Consider the following 14,375-nt stretch of genomic DNA (forward strand, 5'->3'; position numbering starts at 1 on the left):
CAAAATACCTTGTTCTGTAACAAAAGCCAAGTTGCTAAGTTAGTGTTCCGCTGAAGCAGTCTCTCATATCCCAGAGTGCAATTTAAAGGACAAATAAAGTTATGGCCTCAGGGCATAGTTGTTTTCAATGTTCAGGCCCCTTAGGTACTACACACCGAATGTAGATATAGTCGGCCAGAATTTATCAGTACGTATATGCAGCAGCTTGACAAGGTATCTACGGATAGCGAGTGAGTTTGCAAAGCTTTCAGTGCATGAAAGACTTTAGTTTATGTATATATTTAGTATGTGTGCGTGTGTGTGTGTAAGCTAGAATAGGAATCATTCCAGTAAAATTACTCGATATGTTTTGAAAGATGTGAGGTTAGATAACCTACTAAAATAATACTAACAGCAAAAAGTGGCAGATTTCTTGGCCCGGAAGGAGGAGTTGCTCTTGAAGGAAACTTGAGTGATGAGTGTAACCCAGTGGAACTGAGGATCAGCTCTTACATGAAGACTGAAGCTACGCTATGGCATTGAATAAAGTGAAAGTGTGCGAATAATCCATACTTACCTTCTTGTTGAGTTCTTGTCAGAGGACAGACTTTGCATTTTCTTTATGCCGTTGTGGTTAAGCCTATTGACAAAAAGTTTTGCGTCTTGGGGGAAAGGAGATACTAATAAGTAATGCTACTCCATCTCAACGCAGAACGATTTCCACGGTCTTGGTAAATAAAAAGGTAACCACCAATAGTGACGGCTTCTAAAATGAAACAAGCGAACGCTGAAACGTAACGCCAAAGGTTATAGGAACAAGACAACCCTTGGTGGTGGCTGGCACAAGACCAGTCTGATTGAACAATAGCAAAAGTGTCAAAGTGTCCCTCTGCAACAGCTTCCATAATAAAATTGCCTTTAAAAGGGGCTGCTGCCACTTCCCCATTGTTCATCGCACAAACCTTTGTGCTGTTGACATTCAATATTCATCGCGATTTACTGGAGAAGCTCCACGTACTACGGACACGCGCACAGACACCACCGATGACTTCTCCCCTTTCCTTGACTCCGCCGCCGCCGCCATTGTCAGCCGAGGGAAACGGGTGGAACTTCTTCTATCAGAGTTTCGTGGCGGGTTTGCTATGTGGCCCCGGGGTGTCGTTTTTCCTGAGGTCGTCAGAGAGATGTCCCTAGCGGCGCGGATGGCCGTAAGTGCTGGATGGAAGCCTCCTCCTCCTCTTCCTCCTCCTCCTCCTCCTCCAAGACCTTCTTCTCTTCCTCTCCTCCCTTTTCCCAAGCCTTGGCAGATATACGATCACAACACCAGGGCCCTCGTAACCTCTTATTCTTTTCCTGCGGGGTCGCCATTGTCTCATCTTGGGGAATATTAAGGTGTCTCTGCCCTTATACAGTACTCTTTTTCTTCTTTTTCTTCTTCTTCTTTCTTTTTTTAGTCAAGTGCTTGAAAATGAGTCGGTATCAGCCATGAGTGACCAGTACTCCTGTCGAAATATATATCATCTTATCACAATTTTAAAATTGGGGAATCTTGATGAGGTATCTCTCTCTCTCTCTCTCTCTCTCTCTCTCTCTCTCTCTCTTGGTGGTAGTGTGGGTGACCTTGGTAACGCAGCCAAACGAAAAATGTAATTATTTAGCAAGTATATGCTATCTTAAAATGTCTGCGTGATAAACGCAATGAATTTAGCTCTGAGCAAGGAACGAGCACGTGCCTCAGTCTTTTATCTAATAATAATAAATCTTTTATGATGGACGGTTTTCTGTAAATCCATTTGAAGTAAGAATTACGAAGTTTAGTGATATTTCACGCTAACACTTAACGTATGCCGTGGTCATGACCTGTTCATTCTATTAGATCCGATAATCGTAATCGGCATAACATTCGTGATTAACGTATAGATTAAGCTGTAAATTCTCTCTCTCTCTCTCTCTCTCTCTCTCTCTCTCTCTCTCTCTCTCTCTCTCTCTCTCTCTCTCACCGGAATTTACCGTTGTTGAAAGCATGAAACATCCCTTCAAATGTCTGGAAATACTTGTGTTTTGCCATATTGCTCTGAGCGTATTTATTACTGGTCGGTTATTTTTATCTCTTAATAAAAATCTTAAAAGCTAAAATTAAATAAAGTTCATAACACTTGAAAAATCGTCTTTTGTAAGCAGAAGGTAAAAGCAGGTTATTTTTATCTCTTAACAAAAATTTGAAAAGCTAAAATATAATAAAGTAAAAAAAACGTCTTTTCTACAGCAGAAGGTACCGGCGAAATGGCGTATATTTCTCTGTCGGAGGTCGCTGGTTAATCCAACCACCCGAACTACCCATTTACCCCATTCGGTTAACGGACACCTTACCAAGAGCGAATACAGAGCAGAGTTAAAAAAAAAACACCATTTGCCACTTCGCCGCCGCTTTTCTAAGACGTCAGGTCAGACCTCTCCTGATGTAAATGAATGGCTGAAGACGCGAATTATCCGCGTAATTCACGAGAAGTTTTGTTAATGAGTGCGTAGCATTGCCGTGTGTAATGACATTATTGGGGGGTCTGAAGTGGTTTTTTCTTTAAGTGTGGGTCGAAGTCTTGAAAATAGGGCGGGGCATGACGAGGAGAGCCGTCGCTTGCATAATAAGCGAATGGAGAAAGATTATTTCAGTGGAGGAATGATAACGTAATTGCCCGGGTCTTTCCCCAAGAGAAAATAAGTGTTGTATTGTGTTCTTCGGAATGGGGAGTGGGCCCTATTCTCAAATTCTAGGTGTTTTAAATAGCTGTGACTTGTAAGGTTCCTTTTTTGTGTATTTTAGTGTTTGCACTGCGTCCATTTAATATGATTAAGCGTGGTATCAGAGGCCAGAATGAATTATGCCAGGTATAAGCCGAAAGACGTTCGGAAAGCACGGCTTTTAAAAAGACATCTGCAGCTGTTCGTTATATTACTGTGAAATCCATAGAATCGAGACGAGATGGTGTTGCCATTATAATATTGTACTAAAGACAGTAGGTTTATACACATCGGTAATAATCCCCCTCCGGCCACGGGCGCGAGAGGAGAGCTTTTAGCAAGCCGAAATGGGGTTGGAGGTGGGAGAGAGATAGAGGGATCTCACATATATACAGCATAGGTCTAAACTCGTATGGATGAAGCTAATTTTTCCGACACATCTTATGCTGGAGGCTGTGTATTATATATACAACGGAAGCCTGACTGTTGACTCCCCCTCCTACTCTCCCATTAGGCTTCCTTTCCCCCTCCCCCCCCCCTCTTCCCCCATAATCGTAATGGTCAGGCTACTGCTGCTGCTACAGCCGCTGCCGTTTGTGTGGGACCGACCACACCACCAAGGTCTAAAGACCACACCGAGGGTGAGGGAGGCGGCACGCACGCCCACCACGCAGGCGAATGTCAGGCGACACGGAATGATTAAGGGATATTAAGAAGCAGAATAAATTTACTTAAGATATAGGATGGAAAATGGAAAGAAGCTCATGTATTAGATAAATTTAGAACGTACACTTCTCACATCACGAGTTATTGTTAGTGTTTGGAGTTTACGCTAATCAGGTAATCAGAATTTATCGAGAAGTTCGAAAATCTAGAATATAGGCTTAGGTCCATTTGTGTATGTGTGTGTGTGTATATAATATATATGTTATATATATAAATAGACGCATTGTTTCCATTTACTTCTGCTCTGTACTATATAGTTCTGGAAATAAAAAGCATGTTAAACCAGTCGCAAACTTTAAAAAAAAAAAAATACAGAACATCTTGTACACTTGGTGCACAACATTTTAGACACTACGCGGAATTTATTGAATAATATTTTTTTTTACTTGACAGGTCAAAATATTTATAGATATTTAAATGATTCGGTTAACGAAATTTACCATTCCTTCCTTCGTTTATGACTGTAGCTAAAGGTAAGTTGTGTTAGGAATTGCTGTGTTAGGGACTGTTGTGTTAAGAAATGCTGTGTTAGGAACTGTTGTGTTAGGAACTACAAGCACGGGCGTTGTAAACAAACAAGCACAAGAAGTAGCAGCCCATTTGAGGAGGCCGTAAGTACGGCCAGGGAGGATATGATATCACAGCGATTTAATAGAGGAAACCGATATTGATCTCCGTAGTAGAAGTAGTTGTAGTAGTAGTAGAGGGAGTAGTAATAGTAGTAGTAGTAGCAGTAGTACTTAATAGTTGGCAGGGCGGACGCGAAGGGGACTATAAAACGGAAGGAGAAAGAGAAGGGGGCGAACGGAGAGAAACGGAAGAAGATGAGGAGCGGGCTCCATTTACTCTCAGAACAGTTAGTCTTAATTAAATATTTTCTCTTTGGGTGGCTGTGAATGGGTAGTCGCTAACGGGTAATTACAAGGGGTTGGGCAGTAAACATTAGAACGACCCGACAGCTATCACTGTCTCCGGCGCCTTATTGCCCCGCGACATGGAATATGTCTCTCTCTCTCTCTCTCTCACCGGTTTTCCAACATTCCTTGCGGATATTTGATTTGTATGCATATTTTCCCCCGGTAGGTTGCTTGGCAAGAACAAAAAATTTAATCTCTCTCTCTCTCTCTCTCTCTCTCTCTCTCTCTCTCTCTCTCTCTCTCTCTCTGTCAACACCGGTTTTCCAACATTCTCTTCGGATATTTGATGTATGTATATTTCTACCCCCGCCAGGTTATATGGCCGAAAAAGTCATTTATTTACCTCCCCCCGCCCTCTCCTCCTCTCTCTCTCTCTCTCTCTCTCTCTGATATTTTGATGTATATATGCCTATTTTTTAGCCGAGAAGGTTACTTGGTAAAATAAGATAAAAAAAAAAATACTTAAAAAAACGTATTTAAGCCCTTGGTGCCCAAAGGTAATTGAAGTCTATCTCCTCGCGTGATTCTGCAAGAATTGTATATCATTTATGACTTCTTTTGCCAAGGCAATTTGAAAGATCCCGGGTAATTGACGTCCTCGTCGTTGAAATTGGCAAGGAAATAGTATTTACTTTGTGTCTAAGGTCAGGGAAAGCTTCCGAGCCCTTTTTTTCATTTTTCTTTTCTAATACGTAACTCGAAAATTCCATTTTTTTGATATGTAACTTGAAAATTCCATTTTTTTTAAATATGTAACTCGAAAATTCAATTTTTTAAATACCTAACTCGAAAATTCATTTTTTAATACGTAACTCGAAAATTCCAATATTTTTAATACGTAACTCGAAAATTCCAATATTTTTAATACGTAACTCGAACATTCAATTTTTTTGAAATACGTAACTTGAAAATTCAATCTTTTTAAATAGGTAACTGGAAAATTCATTTTTTTTAAACAGGTAACTCGAAAATTTAATTTTTTAATTAAGTAACTCCATAATTTAATTTTTTTAATACCTAACTCGAAAATTCCATTTATTAATGTACCTCGAAAATTCAATTTTTTTATATGTAACTAGAAAATTATTTTCTTTAATTCGTAACTCGAAAATTAATTGTTTAAATACGTAACTCAAAAATTCTCTCTTTTCTCTATGATGCATACATAAATCGAAAATTCTCGTTTTTCCTTGGATACGGGACTCGGAAATAGCCTTTTTCCATTTTAATACATAACTCGCGAATTCCCTTTTTATTTTAATTCAGAACTCGAAAATTCCCGTTATTCATTTTAAACATAACTCAAAAATATATATTTTGTTGCTTTGATTTGTAACATGTGAAAGTTACTGTGGCTTCAAAAGAAAAAAAAACTACACTAAACTTTTGGCTTCAGAAGTCGCCTATAGGTTTTGTAATCAGCTTCATTTCCTCCAGATATTATTTTTCCCCTTCCTCTCTGTTTATTCTGCGTTCCCCTCTTTCTCCCTCCTTCCAATGAGGGCCGTCTTCCCTTATATTATCGTTGTTTGCATGCGCTGCCGTGGCTGTAATTATCTCCATTCAGATTATGTTGCCGATAATGTCCGGGTATTTCGACCTGGGTTAACTGCCGCGTGTCATCCTTAAGCTACTGCTGTCGTGTTTCAAATTCTCTCTCTCTCTCTCTCTCTCTCTCTGTCATGGCATCAGGGCTGTCACAAATATTTTTATTGCTTTCATTTTACAACAGCAACTGAGATTAAACTCTCTCTCTCTCTCTCTCTCTCTCTCATTGAACCATGACTGTCTCAACTTTTTGTATTGCCTGCTTTCTTTCTACAATCGCAACTGAGATTGCACTCTCTCTCTCTCTCTCTCTCTCTCTCTCTCTCTCTCTCTCTCTCTCTCTCTCTCTGTCATGGCATCATGACTTCTCCACATTTTTTTATGTCCTCGCTTTTTACAACAGCAACTGAGATTAAACCTTCTCCTTGCCATCATTCCAACTTCGGTATCATTTGACTATCTCATGCGTGACACTGTCACAAAAGGAAGTGGCTCCTGTTATTTTTTTTATGGATTTATGGCCACTGTTTATTAATCTATTGACTTACGGCTTCTTTTCTCTGTTTTATTATGACTTTTATCTGCTTCAGTTTCTGATTTTTACTCTAGTGCAAACCTGCTAACCGAGCGAAATTGTGTGCTGTCTTAGTTTCGTATTTCAGGATAAACCTTTTGTTTATTTGTAAAAACCTTTTTGTAAAGTTGTTGATTTTTGCCATAGGAAAAAAAGTGTACACGTATACGGTGGAAGCTGTCTTCCTAGATTGCTCAGATGTAACCTGATATGTTTCATTGTTCTCATATGATTTTTTTCTCTTTCTCTGCCCAATGGGACACCACTGTTTTGTTACACTTTAACAAAATGGTCATCATTTTCTCTACCACTACATTTTCTGATATTAAATCACTCTTGATCCAAAAGTTTTCTGTAAATACGAGTACTTTAGAATTGTTTTTGAATCTGTACCCACGGGATATGAAGAGTTTTTTTTTGGAGTATATGTGTGTGTGTGTTTCTGTGTGTTTCTGTGTGAGTGTGTGTGTGTGTGTGTGTGTGTGTGTGTGTGTGTGTGTGTTTGAGCGAGCGTTGATGTTTGCATCTTACCATTATTTAGTACCGAGACTGCTTGGAGGTGGGTGTAATAATTGCAAGAGTTCAATGTGGAAGATCATCTTACGAGTAAAAATGGCCACAATAGGGGGTTAGCATTTTAAGATCATGTAGTTGCAACGGGTTCCTCCTGTTCCAGGTAGGACATGGCACCGCCCAAGGCTAGGTTAAGGACGGGTAGGTTAAGATGTACTCCTTTATGCAAGGTTAAGGGAGGTTAAGGGATTTTGGAGGTGAGCGGAGCACCCCCTCCCAGGCTAGAGGGTTGCAGTGCATAAAGATCTGTCAGAGAAAATTAAGTTCAGGAAAACTTCATCGTCAGTCAGGTAGGACGTGGCACTCCAGGTTTTATTAAGCTATGTAGGAAGTATCCTTGTAACGATAGGACGTGCTTAACGGCCCAGGTACTTCCTAGTAAGCCATAGGATGTGGATGCTGAATTGGCAAAAGGTATGGGAAAAGGACAGCAAAATAGCAATTAAGGGGTAGGGATGTTAGTGCTTTTTTTATTTTAATTCAATTTTTTTTTACGTGTCCATTTGCCGTATTTTACATTATTTATATTAAGGTCATTCTTTAATATGGGAATTTTAGTCCAGTTCACTCTTCAAGAGTAAAATAACATACTAATTTTGTCCTAGCACCCATATGATACTCATTTGTGTTGTGAATGTGTGCAAGTATATATATGTGTGTGATATATATATATATATATATATATATATATATATATATATATATATATATATATGTATGTATATATATATATGTAAAGTGTTTACATAATAAAAATATGGAATGTTAGTCCATATATATAAAGTCTAAAACTAAAGGGTCAACCAGATTGCTTGCAGGAATGTGATCAGACTAGAGACGCTAAGATGACGTATACAATAAAAGTAGGCTAAGATAACATGCCGTCACCTGTAGTCATTCAATTGTTTATAAACATTAGTCCAAGCTCCCTGCTTGAGACAACTACCGCCTACGTGATCTGTAGCGTGTCTCATTTGATTGTGTGTTCGTATGAAACTATGTCATTGTATGTATGTTCATATGTTCGAACTACTGTCTGTTCCTTCATAACTTGTAACGGAGATGGTAGACAGGAGAACAGAGTTAGTGATCGTCATTAGAAGACCTGTACCTCTTTACCTAAGCTTTATCATGTAGAGGAATAGGATTAGCCATTATCATTGGCAGAAGCGATCAAGCTATCGTTATTAGAAGACTTGTACAATCATATCTGATCTTCAGCATGTAAAACTTCAGAAGAAATTATATCTATTTTTATACTTAGTGTTTTCTACAAGAACCTCACCGAACCATGAGTTTAACAATCGTCGTAAAGATAATACCGACTTCGTAAGTGATCTACAAAACCCCAAGACACTCCATTGAAGATGGAAGTGCAATACCAACCGACTTAGCGTATAGATTATCGCTAGTCTAACATTACCTCATAGGGCGCCTTATCATACAAGGCACAAGCCCTAATATATATATATATATATATATATTATACATATATATATATATATATATATATATATATATATGTGTGTGTGTGTGTGTATTTATGGTGGTGTAATATACATGGTGTGTGCGTGTGTGCCAAATCATAAACAGTCAAAATGTTATACAACTATTGAATTCGGAGTAAAAAAAAAATGTTTTTTTCAATTCTGCAGCTGTTAGGAATGTCCCATCGACAGATGGAAGATCTGCAATGCCCACTGCATTTATAATTTGGCGATTTGCCATATCCCTCTCTTTTCATATGCACAAACCGAGTTAAACCTTTTCACTTCTCTCTTTCTTTTCGTTGCCCTTTCTCTTGATCTCTTCGGACCTAGAGAGAGAGAGAGAGAGAGGATGCGAAAATCATCTGTTGTTCATTTGAGAGTGATTGAAATAGCTTTAAATTCGTAATTTCATAATATCGTGTAAATATTTTTAATGTTGGAGTGTGTTATATACTGCCTTCATAAAAACATATAACTTCATGACTTTTCATAAGGAAAGTCAGTTTCTTTTAACAGAAAAAGGATTGGTAGTGGCCTCTCTTTGATTAACATTCAATTCCTCAGAAAACTGAGTTATTTTGATAGTCAAGCTGGTTTTTTTTTCTGGTGCAGTATTTAGTTGATTAAATACCAGAATATGGGTGCCTGTTTGTTAAATGTTTAATCTCCGTGGGGGGCTAGTGTCGACAGTGCACTTCACGCGGTGCACTGCAGGCATTACTTAAGGTTCTTTGCAGCATCCCTTCGTCACCCAGCTGCAACCTCTTTCATTACTTTTATTGTATCTCCCGTTTCCCTTCTGTTACACCTTTCAAGCTTTTCTACTTAAAACTTCCGTTGAATGACCTCGCACTAGGTCCCAGCATTTGGCCTTTGGCCAAAATAGTATATTCTATTCTATAAATGTTAACTGTAAATTCTCTGTTATGATCCACAGGCAACATTTTCTTTCAAAGTCCGAGGTTGCGCTATTCAACAATATCTTGCAGGAGGTTTAAATTGCTCTTGGGTTAAGTGGGGTGGGCCTCGATGAGAGATAGACGGCTGGGGTTAAAAAGGGGCGATAGGGGGCTTGTTATGAAACCCGGGGCGGGTGGGAGGGAGGGGGGGGAGTGGGGCCAGTGATGGGAGGAAAAGACAAACCAAAGTGCAGAGTCAGCAGATACGGTTGGCGACCAGCGCTGGTTTGGACGCCCCATTACATCACTTGTTACTTGACCTCCTCTTCCCTTCTCCCCCCTGCCCTCCTCCTTCCTCCCACTCCTGCAGCCTCCTCCTCCTTCCCCCTGTGGTTTTTTTTCACCTGTTGCTCATATCTTTTCCCTTTCCTCAAATTTTCTGTTTATTTATTTGATAATGGTAGGTAGCGTGACCGTTTGTAGACATCGAGAGCAATTGAGGGGGACTGGTGATTTTCCACAAGTGGGGCTTTTTTTTTCTGGGGAAATGGGTCGTTTTTCCACATCGCCCACTTGACTCGGTTTGAAATGCTTACATCAAACGTATTTCATAGTGATACTTTTTGTTTTTTTATCTGGTAATTCCTTTTGTTAATAAAATGTATTTAAGCGTAATGGGACTTTGATTTGTAATTCGTTTTAATAAAAGCTTATTTCGGAGTAATGTCTTTGGTTTTGTAATTCGTTTTAATAAAACGTATTTCAGAGTAATGACTTTGATTTGTAATTCGTTTTAATAAAACGTATTTCAGAGCAGTGTCTTTGATTTGTATTTCGTTTTAATAAAACGTATTTCTGAGTAATGACTTTGATTTGTAATTCGTTTTAATAACACTTATTTCAGAGTAACGTCTTTGAATTGTGATTTGTTTTAATAAAACTTATTCCAGAGTAATGTCTTTGGTTTGTAATTCGTTTTAATGAAACTCATTTCAGAGTAACGTCTCTGATTTGTAATTCATTTTAATAAAACGTATTTCAGAGTGATATTTTGGACCTCTTATTCGTTTTAATAAAAGTTATTTGGGAGTAATGATTTTTATCTGTAATTCGTTTTTAATAAGACGTATGTCAGAGTAATGATTTTTACCTGTAATTCATTTCAACGTCCTGTTATTGTTGGAAATCATTCACCCAATAGGCGTTAACCTCCTGTTTTTCCTAATTATCCAGTAATAATATACCATCCAGGCAGATCACTTTCGTAGTGACACATATCCGTCAAGTTCTTGAAGCGAAGAGGTATGCGATAAAGCCAGAGGGGACCAAATAATAAAGAATATATAAGGAAAAAAATTAGCCATAAGTTCCGGCTCCCTTCTTCCCCCGTCTCCAGAAATCGACCATGATAGAGTGATGATTCAATCATCCGGCCGCAGGAACTATCACAATCAATCACATAATCGTTGAAGCACCTCCTTCAGTAGCCATAAACACCGCGCCCACCGGCCCGCGTCTCCTATACTTTCTGCTGACGAAGCTATGGGGGAGATTTCTGTTCCTCTCCCCGGAGCCTCGGGCAGTGTTGCCAACACGGAAACCTCGGAAACGACTTAAGAACCTTTATTTTTACGGTTCCCGGTGTCTGTTACATAGACTCGGTTCATCAGTTTTAAAGTCACTTAAATTTCTCGCGTTTTGAAAACGCTACTTCTCGCGTCATCAGTTTAATGGGCCTTTGCCTTTTGACTGTTCTCAGACTGTGACAACGTTGGAAAAGGGAATATGAGGACCCTGATAGAGAGAGAGAGAGAGAGAGAGGACATAGGGCTCTTGTCTCGCTTGATTGGTTAGAGGAGGTGGATGGATGCCTTCGGAACACATTATGGGACCATCTTTCGAGGAGCTGATCGGTTTTGATGCGTGTTATAGGAAGGAGGGGGCGAAGGACCGCTTCCAGCACCTGTTGAACTCTCTCTCTCTCTCTCTCTCTCTCTCTCTCTCTCTCTCTCTCTCTCTCTGGTAAATGTTTCTCAATACGTTTGATAGTGTCAGGAAATCTCTCTCTCTCTCTCTCTCTCTCTCTCTCTCTCTCTCTCTCTCTCTCTCTATTTGCAAGACTCAGGAAATCTAGGTTGAACTCGTCTTTTATCTTCTGTTAAGCTTCAAAAAGGTTAATTTGGTTCCTTTGGACGTGAATAAACTGTCACTGTTGATCGATTAACCCCCCCTTTAAAACACCCCGTTTAAAAACAATGAACATCGGATACAAATGCACCAGCGTTAAATATTTGCGGAAGCTATTTGTTATATTAATCCATTAGATTGTGGATGTGAATGTTTTTTTTTCGAGGGGGGAGGGAACTTTGTAATTAGCATAACGGGTATTACGCCAGCCAGCCAGCCGAGATTTAGAGCTGTGCTTCTGAAGTATTGTAATGCGTATTGCGTCGCATCGTTACACGGGAAGGAAAGTTTTAAACAGGTTATATTCGTGTAAGATCTTGGATTATTACATAATAAATGGGAGAAAGTGTTTAAATGAAAAACTATTTCAATTTGTTTGCCTGGTTAATATGTTGCGTATTGCCCGATGTAATCGAAGCCTTCAAATAAATGACGTTTCGGATTTTGAATTTTCATTGGAATTTTTTATATTTCATGGAAGCAAATAACTATATCGTTTTTTTTTTTTTTTTTTTTTTTTTTTTTGTTTTTTTTTTTTTTTTTTTTTTTTTTTTTGCCAGCTGAACATTTTATGTATTGCCTACATGGAATTGCAGTTTTCATATTAATATGTTGGATTTCACGTTTTCAAATGTACTACCTGTCGTTGAAAAAATAAAAAGTCTGATTTAACATATGGCGGGTGTAATGTTTTCAAGTCTAATTGCCACGAGGAAATAATTTATCCAAATGAAGGTAACGGGGTATATATTTTCAAATTCATTACCTAATGGAAATAGCTCTGAAATACCTCTTAACTTAGAGGGAGCATTAGTCTTAACTGGCAATTTTTTTTCCCAGTATTGCTATTAGCATCATCCTGGCCAGACACCATTACAACGCGTTATATGGAACTTGGTGTAGCCATTATCCCCTCGTAATACCATTAGTAGGACGAGATTAATTTCCAAAATTTCGCTCTTTTTTTTTAACACGGCTTCCCAGTCCATGTAGTTGTATGAAAGCTTGTTTTTTTTCGTGTTTTTTTTACTCTCGGCTTTATTATATATATACATATATATATATATAATTTACATTTTGATAGATATTGGGGTTAATATTCTACCGTTGTTAGTGTTCTTGATGTTTTCTCTCTCTCTCTCTCTCTCTCTCTCTCTCTCTCTCTCTCTCTCTCTCTCTCTCTCTCCTAACCAGTGCTTAAGACCCAACGGTTCTTTATGCTTTCAATAAAGGTCGATAACTTTATCACTACCCTTCTAGTTGAATCATTCTAAATTTTAAGTTGGTCGTTCATGAGTTCAGGAAAATACACATTCTTTTCATTATCTTGGGTATTGATGTCGTATTTCAGACTTGTCTTAACTTCTAATCGGTATCTTATGCTGAGAGAGAGAGAGAGAGAGAGAGAGAGAGAGAGAGAGAGAGAGAGAGATTTAATGAACCACACTACTGATTATTAATACAAGCATTGTAGAGAAATTTCACAGTAAAGGAAATTCTCTCTCTCTCTCTCTCTCTCTCTCTCTCTCTCTCTCTCTCTCTCTCTCTCTCTCTCTCTCTCTCTCTCTCCAACCACCGAGATCACACCAAAGTCCCCAATAATGATAACAGTTAGCAAAAGATTCAACGTTAAAAACTCCTCAGCTGTAAAGCAGGTATTGATTTCCGCCCCCGGAACAAAATTTACTTGTTTGCATTAGCCGAGTAATTTGGCAGCGGTAAATAACCCTACATTACGACCACCAGGAATTATTCTTAATTTGCATCCGGCCGGTGTTAAGTCCCTGTTAATTATGAACGCCCAAATTTGTCGGCTGCTAATTGAAGGGTTTGAACGCACTTGAGAATATAATCCCCTAATTGAATCGGTCATTGGAGAGGTGGTTGGTATAGTGATGGTGATTGGGCTACGCGCGCTCATATTCTGCTTCTTCTCTCTACTCTCTCTCTGTCCTTCTTCCTTCTTCTTTCTTTTCCTTTTCTTTTCTCTCTTCCTTATTCCTTTTCTCTTCATTTCTTTTTCTTATTCTTTCCATGCAATGTCAAAAGCAAGGAAAGGAATACGTCGTCTTCTCTCTCTCTTCTCTCTTCCTCTCTCTCTCTCTCTCCTCTCTCCTCTATCTTCCTCCTCTTCCTTCTTCATGTTAATGTAATCAAAAGGAATACAGTGTAACATCTCTCTCTCTTCTCCTCTTCTCTCTCTCTCTCTCTCTCTGTTCTTTTCCTTTTTCTTCCATGAAATGTAAGCAAGGAATAGAGTACGTCTCTCTCTCTCTCTCTCTCTCTCTCTCTCTCTTCTCTTTTCATCCTTGTAGTGTAAGAAGGAGTACAGTACGTTACTCTCTCTCTCTCTCTCTCCTCCTCCTCCTCCTCCTCCTCCTCCTCCTCCTCCGTATTATTCTTCTCCTTCTCTTCTTCTTCTTCTTCTTCTTCTTCTTCTTCTATGTAATGCAAGCAAGGAGTAGAGGACGTTTTCTCCGAACCGCCAGACTATAACCTACATAATTGTCTTGCAAATGGAGTATAATTTTCTCTCGCCATCATCATTTTCACGATTTTGGTTTTCTCCTGTTGCCCATATCTTTTTGCTGTTCCGCGGGCACACCTTCGCATAAAGTGTGTTATTGGGAACGCCTTCTCAACTATCAGATGTCTGGGACATTTCTGGGAAAGGCACGAGCCGAGGTATTAATGGCTGCTGCGGGATTTTGAAGGAAATGAATGAGACGATCGGAAACTAAGA

At 39.0% G+C, this 14,375-nt stretch overlaps 1 protein-coding gene across 1 annotated transcript in view; it reads right to left on the reverse strand.

The window, feature by feature from the left end:
- Positions 1–1,155: 1,155 nt before the first annotated feature.
- Positions 1,156–14,375, reverse strand: part of LOC135195292 (myelin transcription factor 1-like) — a 191,624-nt gene continuing 178,404 nt past the window's right edge. Inside the window, exon 2 of the mRNA XM_064221551.1 lies at positions 1,156–1,355. Within this exon, the coding sequence (XP_064077621.1) occupies positions 1,156–1,355 (200 nt within the window). The remainder of the gene's footprint in view (positions 1,356–14,375) is intronic.

This window comes from Macrobrachium nipponense, chromosome 16 (assembly GCF_015104395.2).
Source record: "Macrobrachium nipponense isolate FS-2020 chromosome 16, ASM1510439v2, whole genome shotgun sequence".
Taxonomy (NCBI): domain Eukaryota; kingdom Metazoa; phylum Arthropoda; class Malacostraca; order Decapoda; family Palaemonidae; genus Macrobrachium; species Macrobrachium nipponense.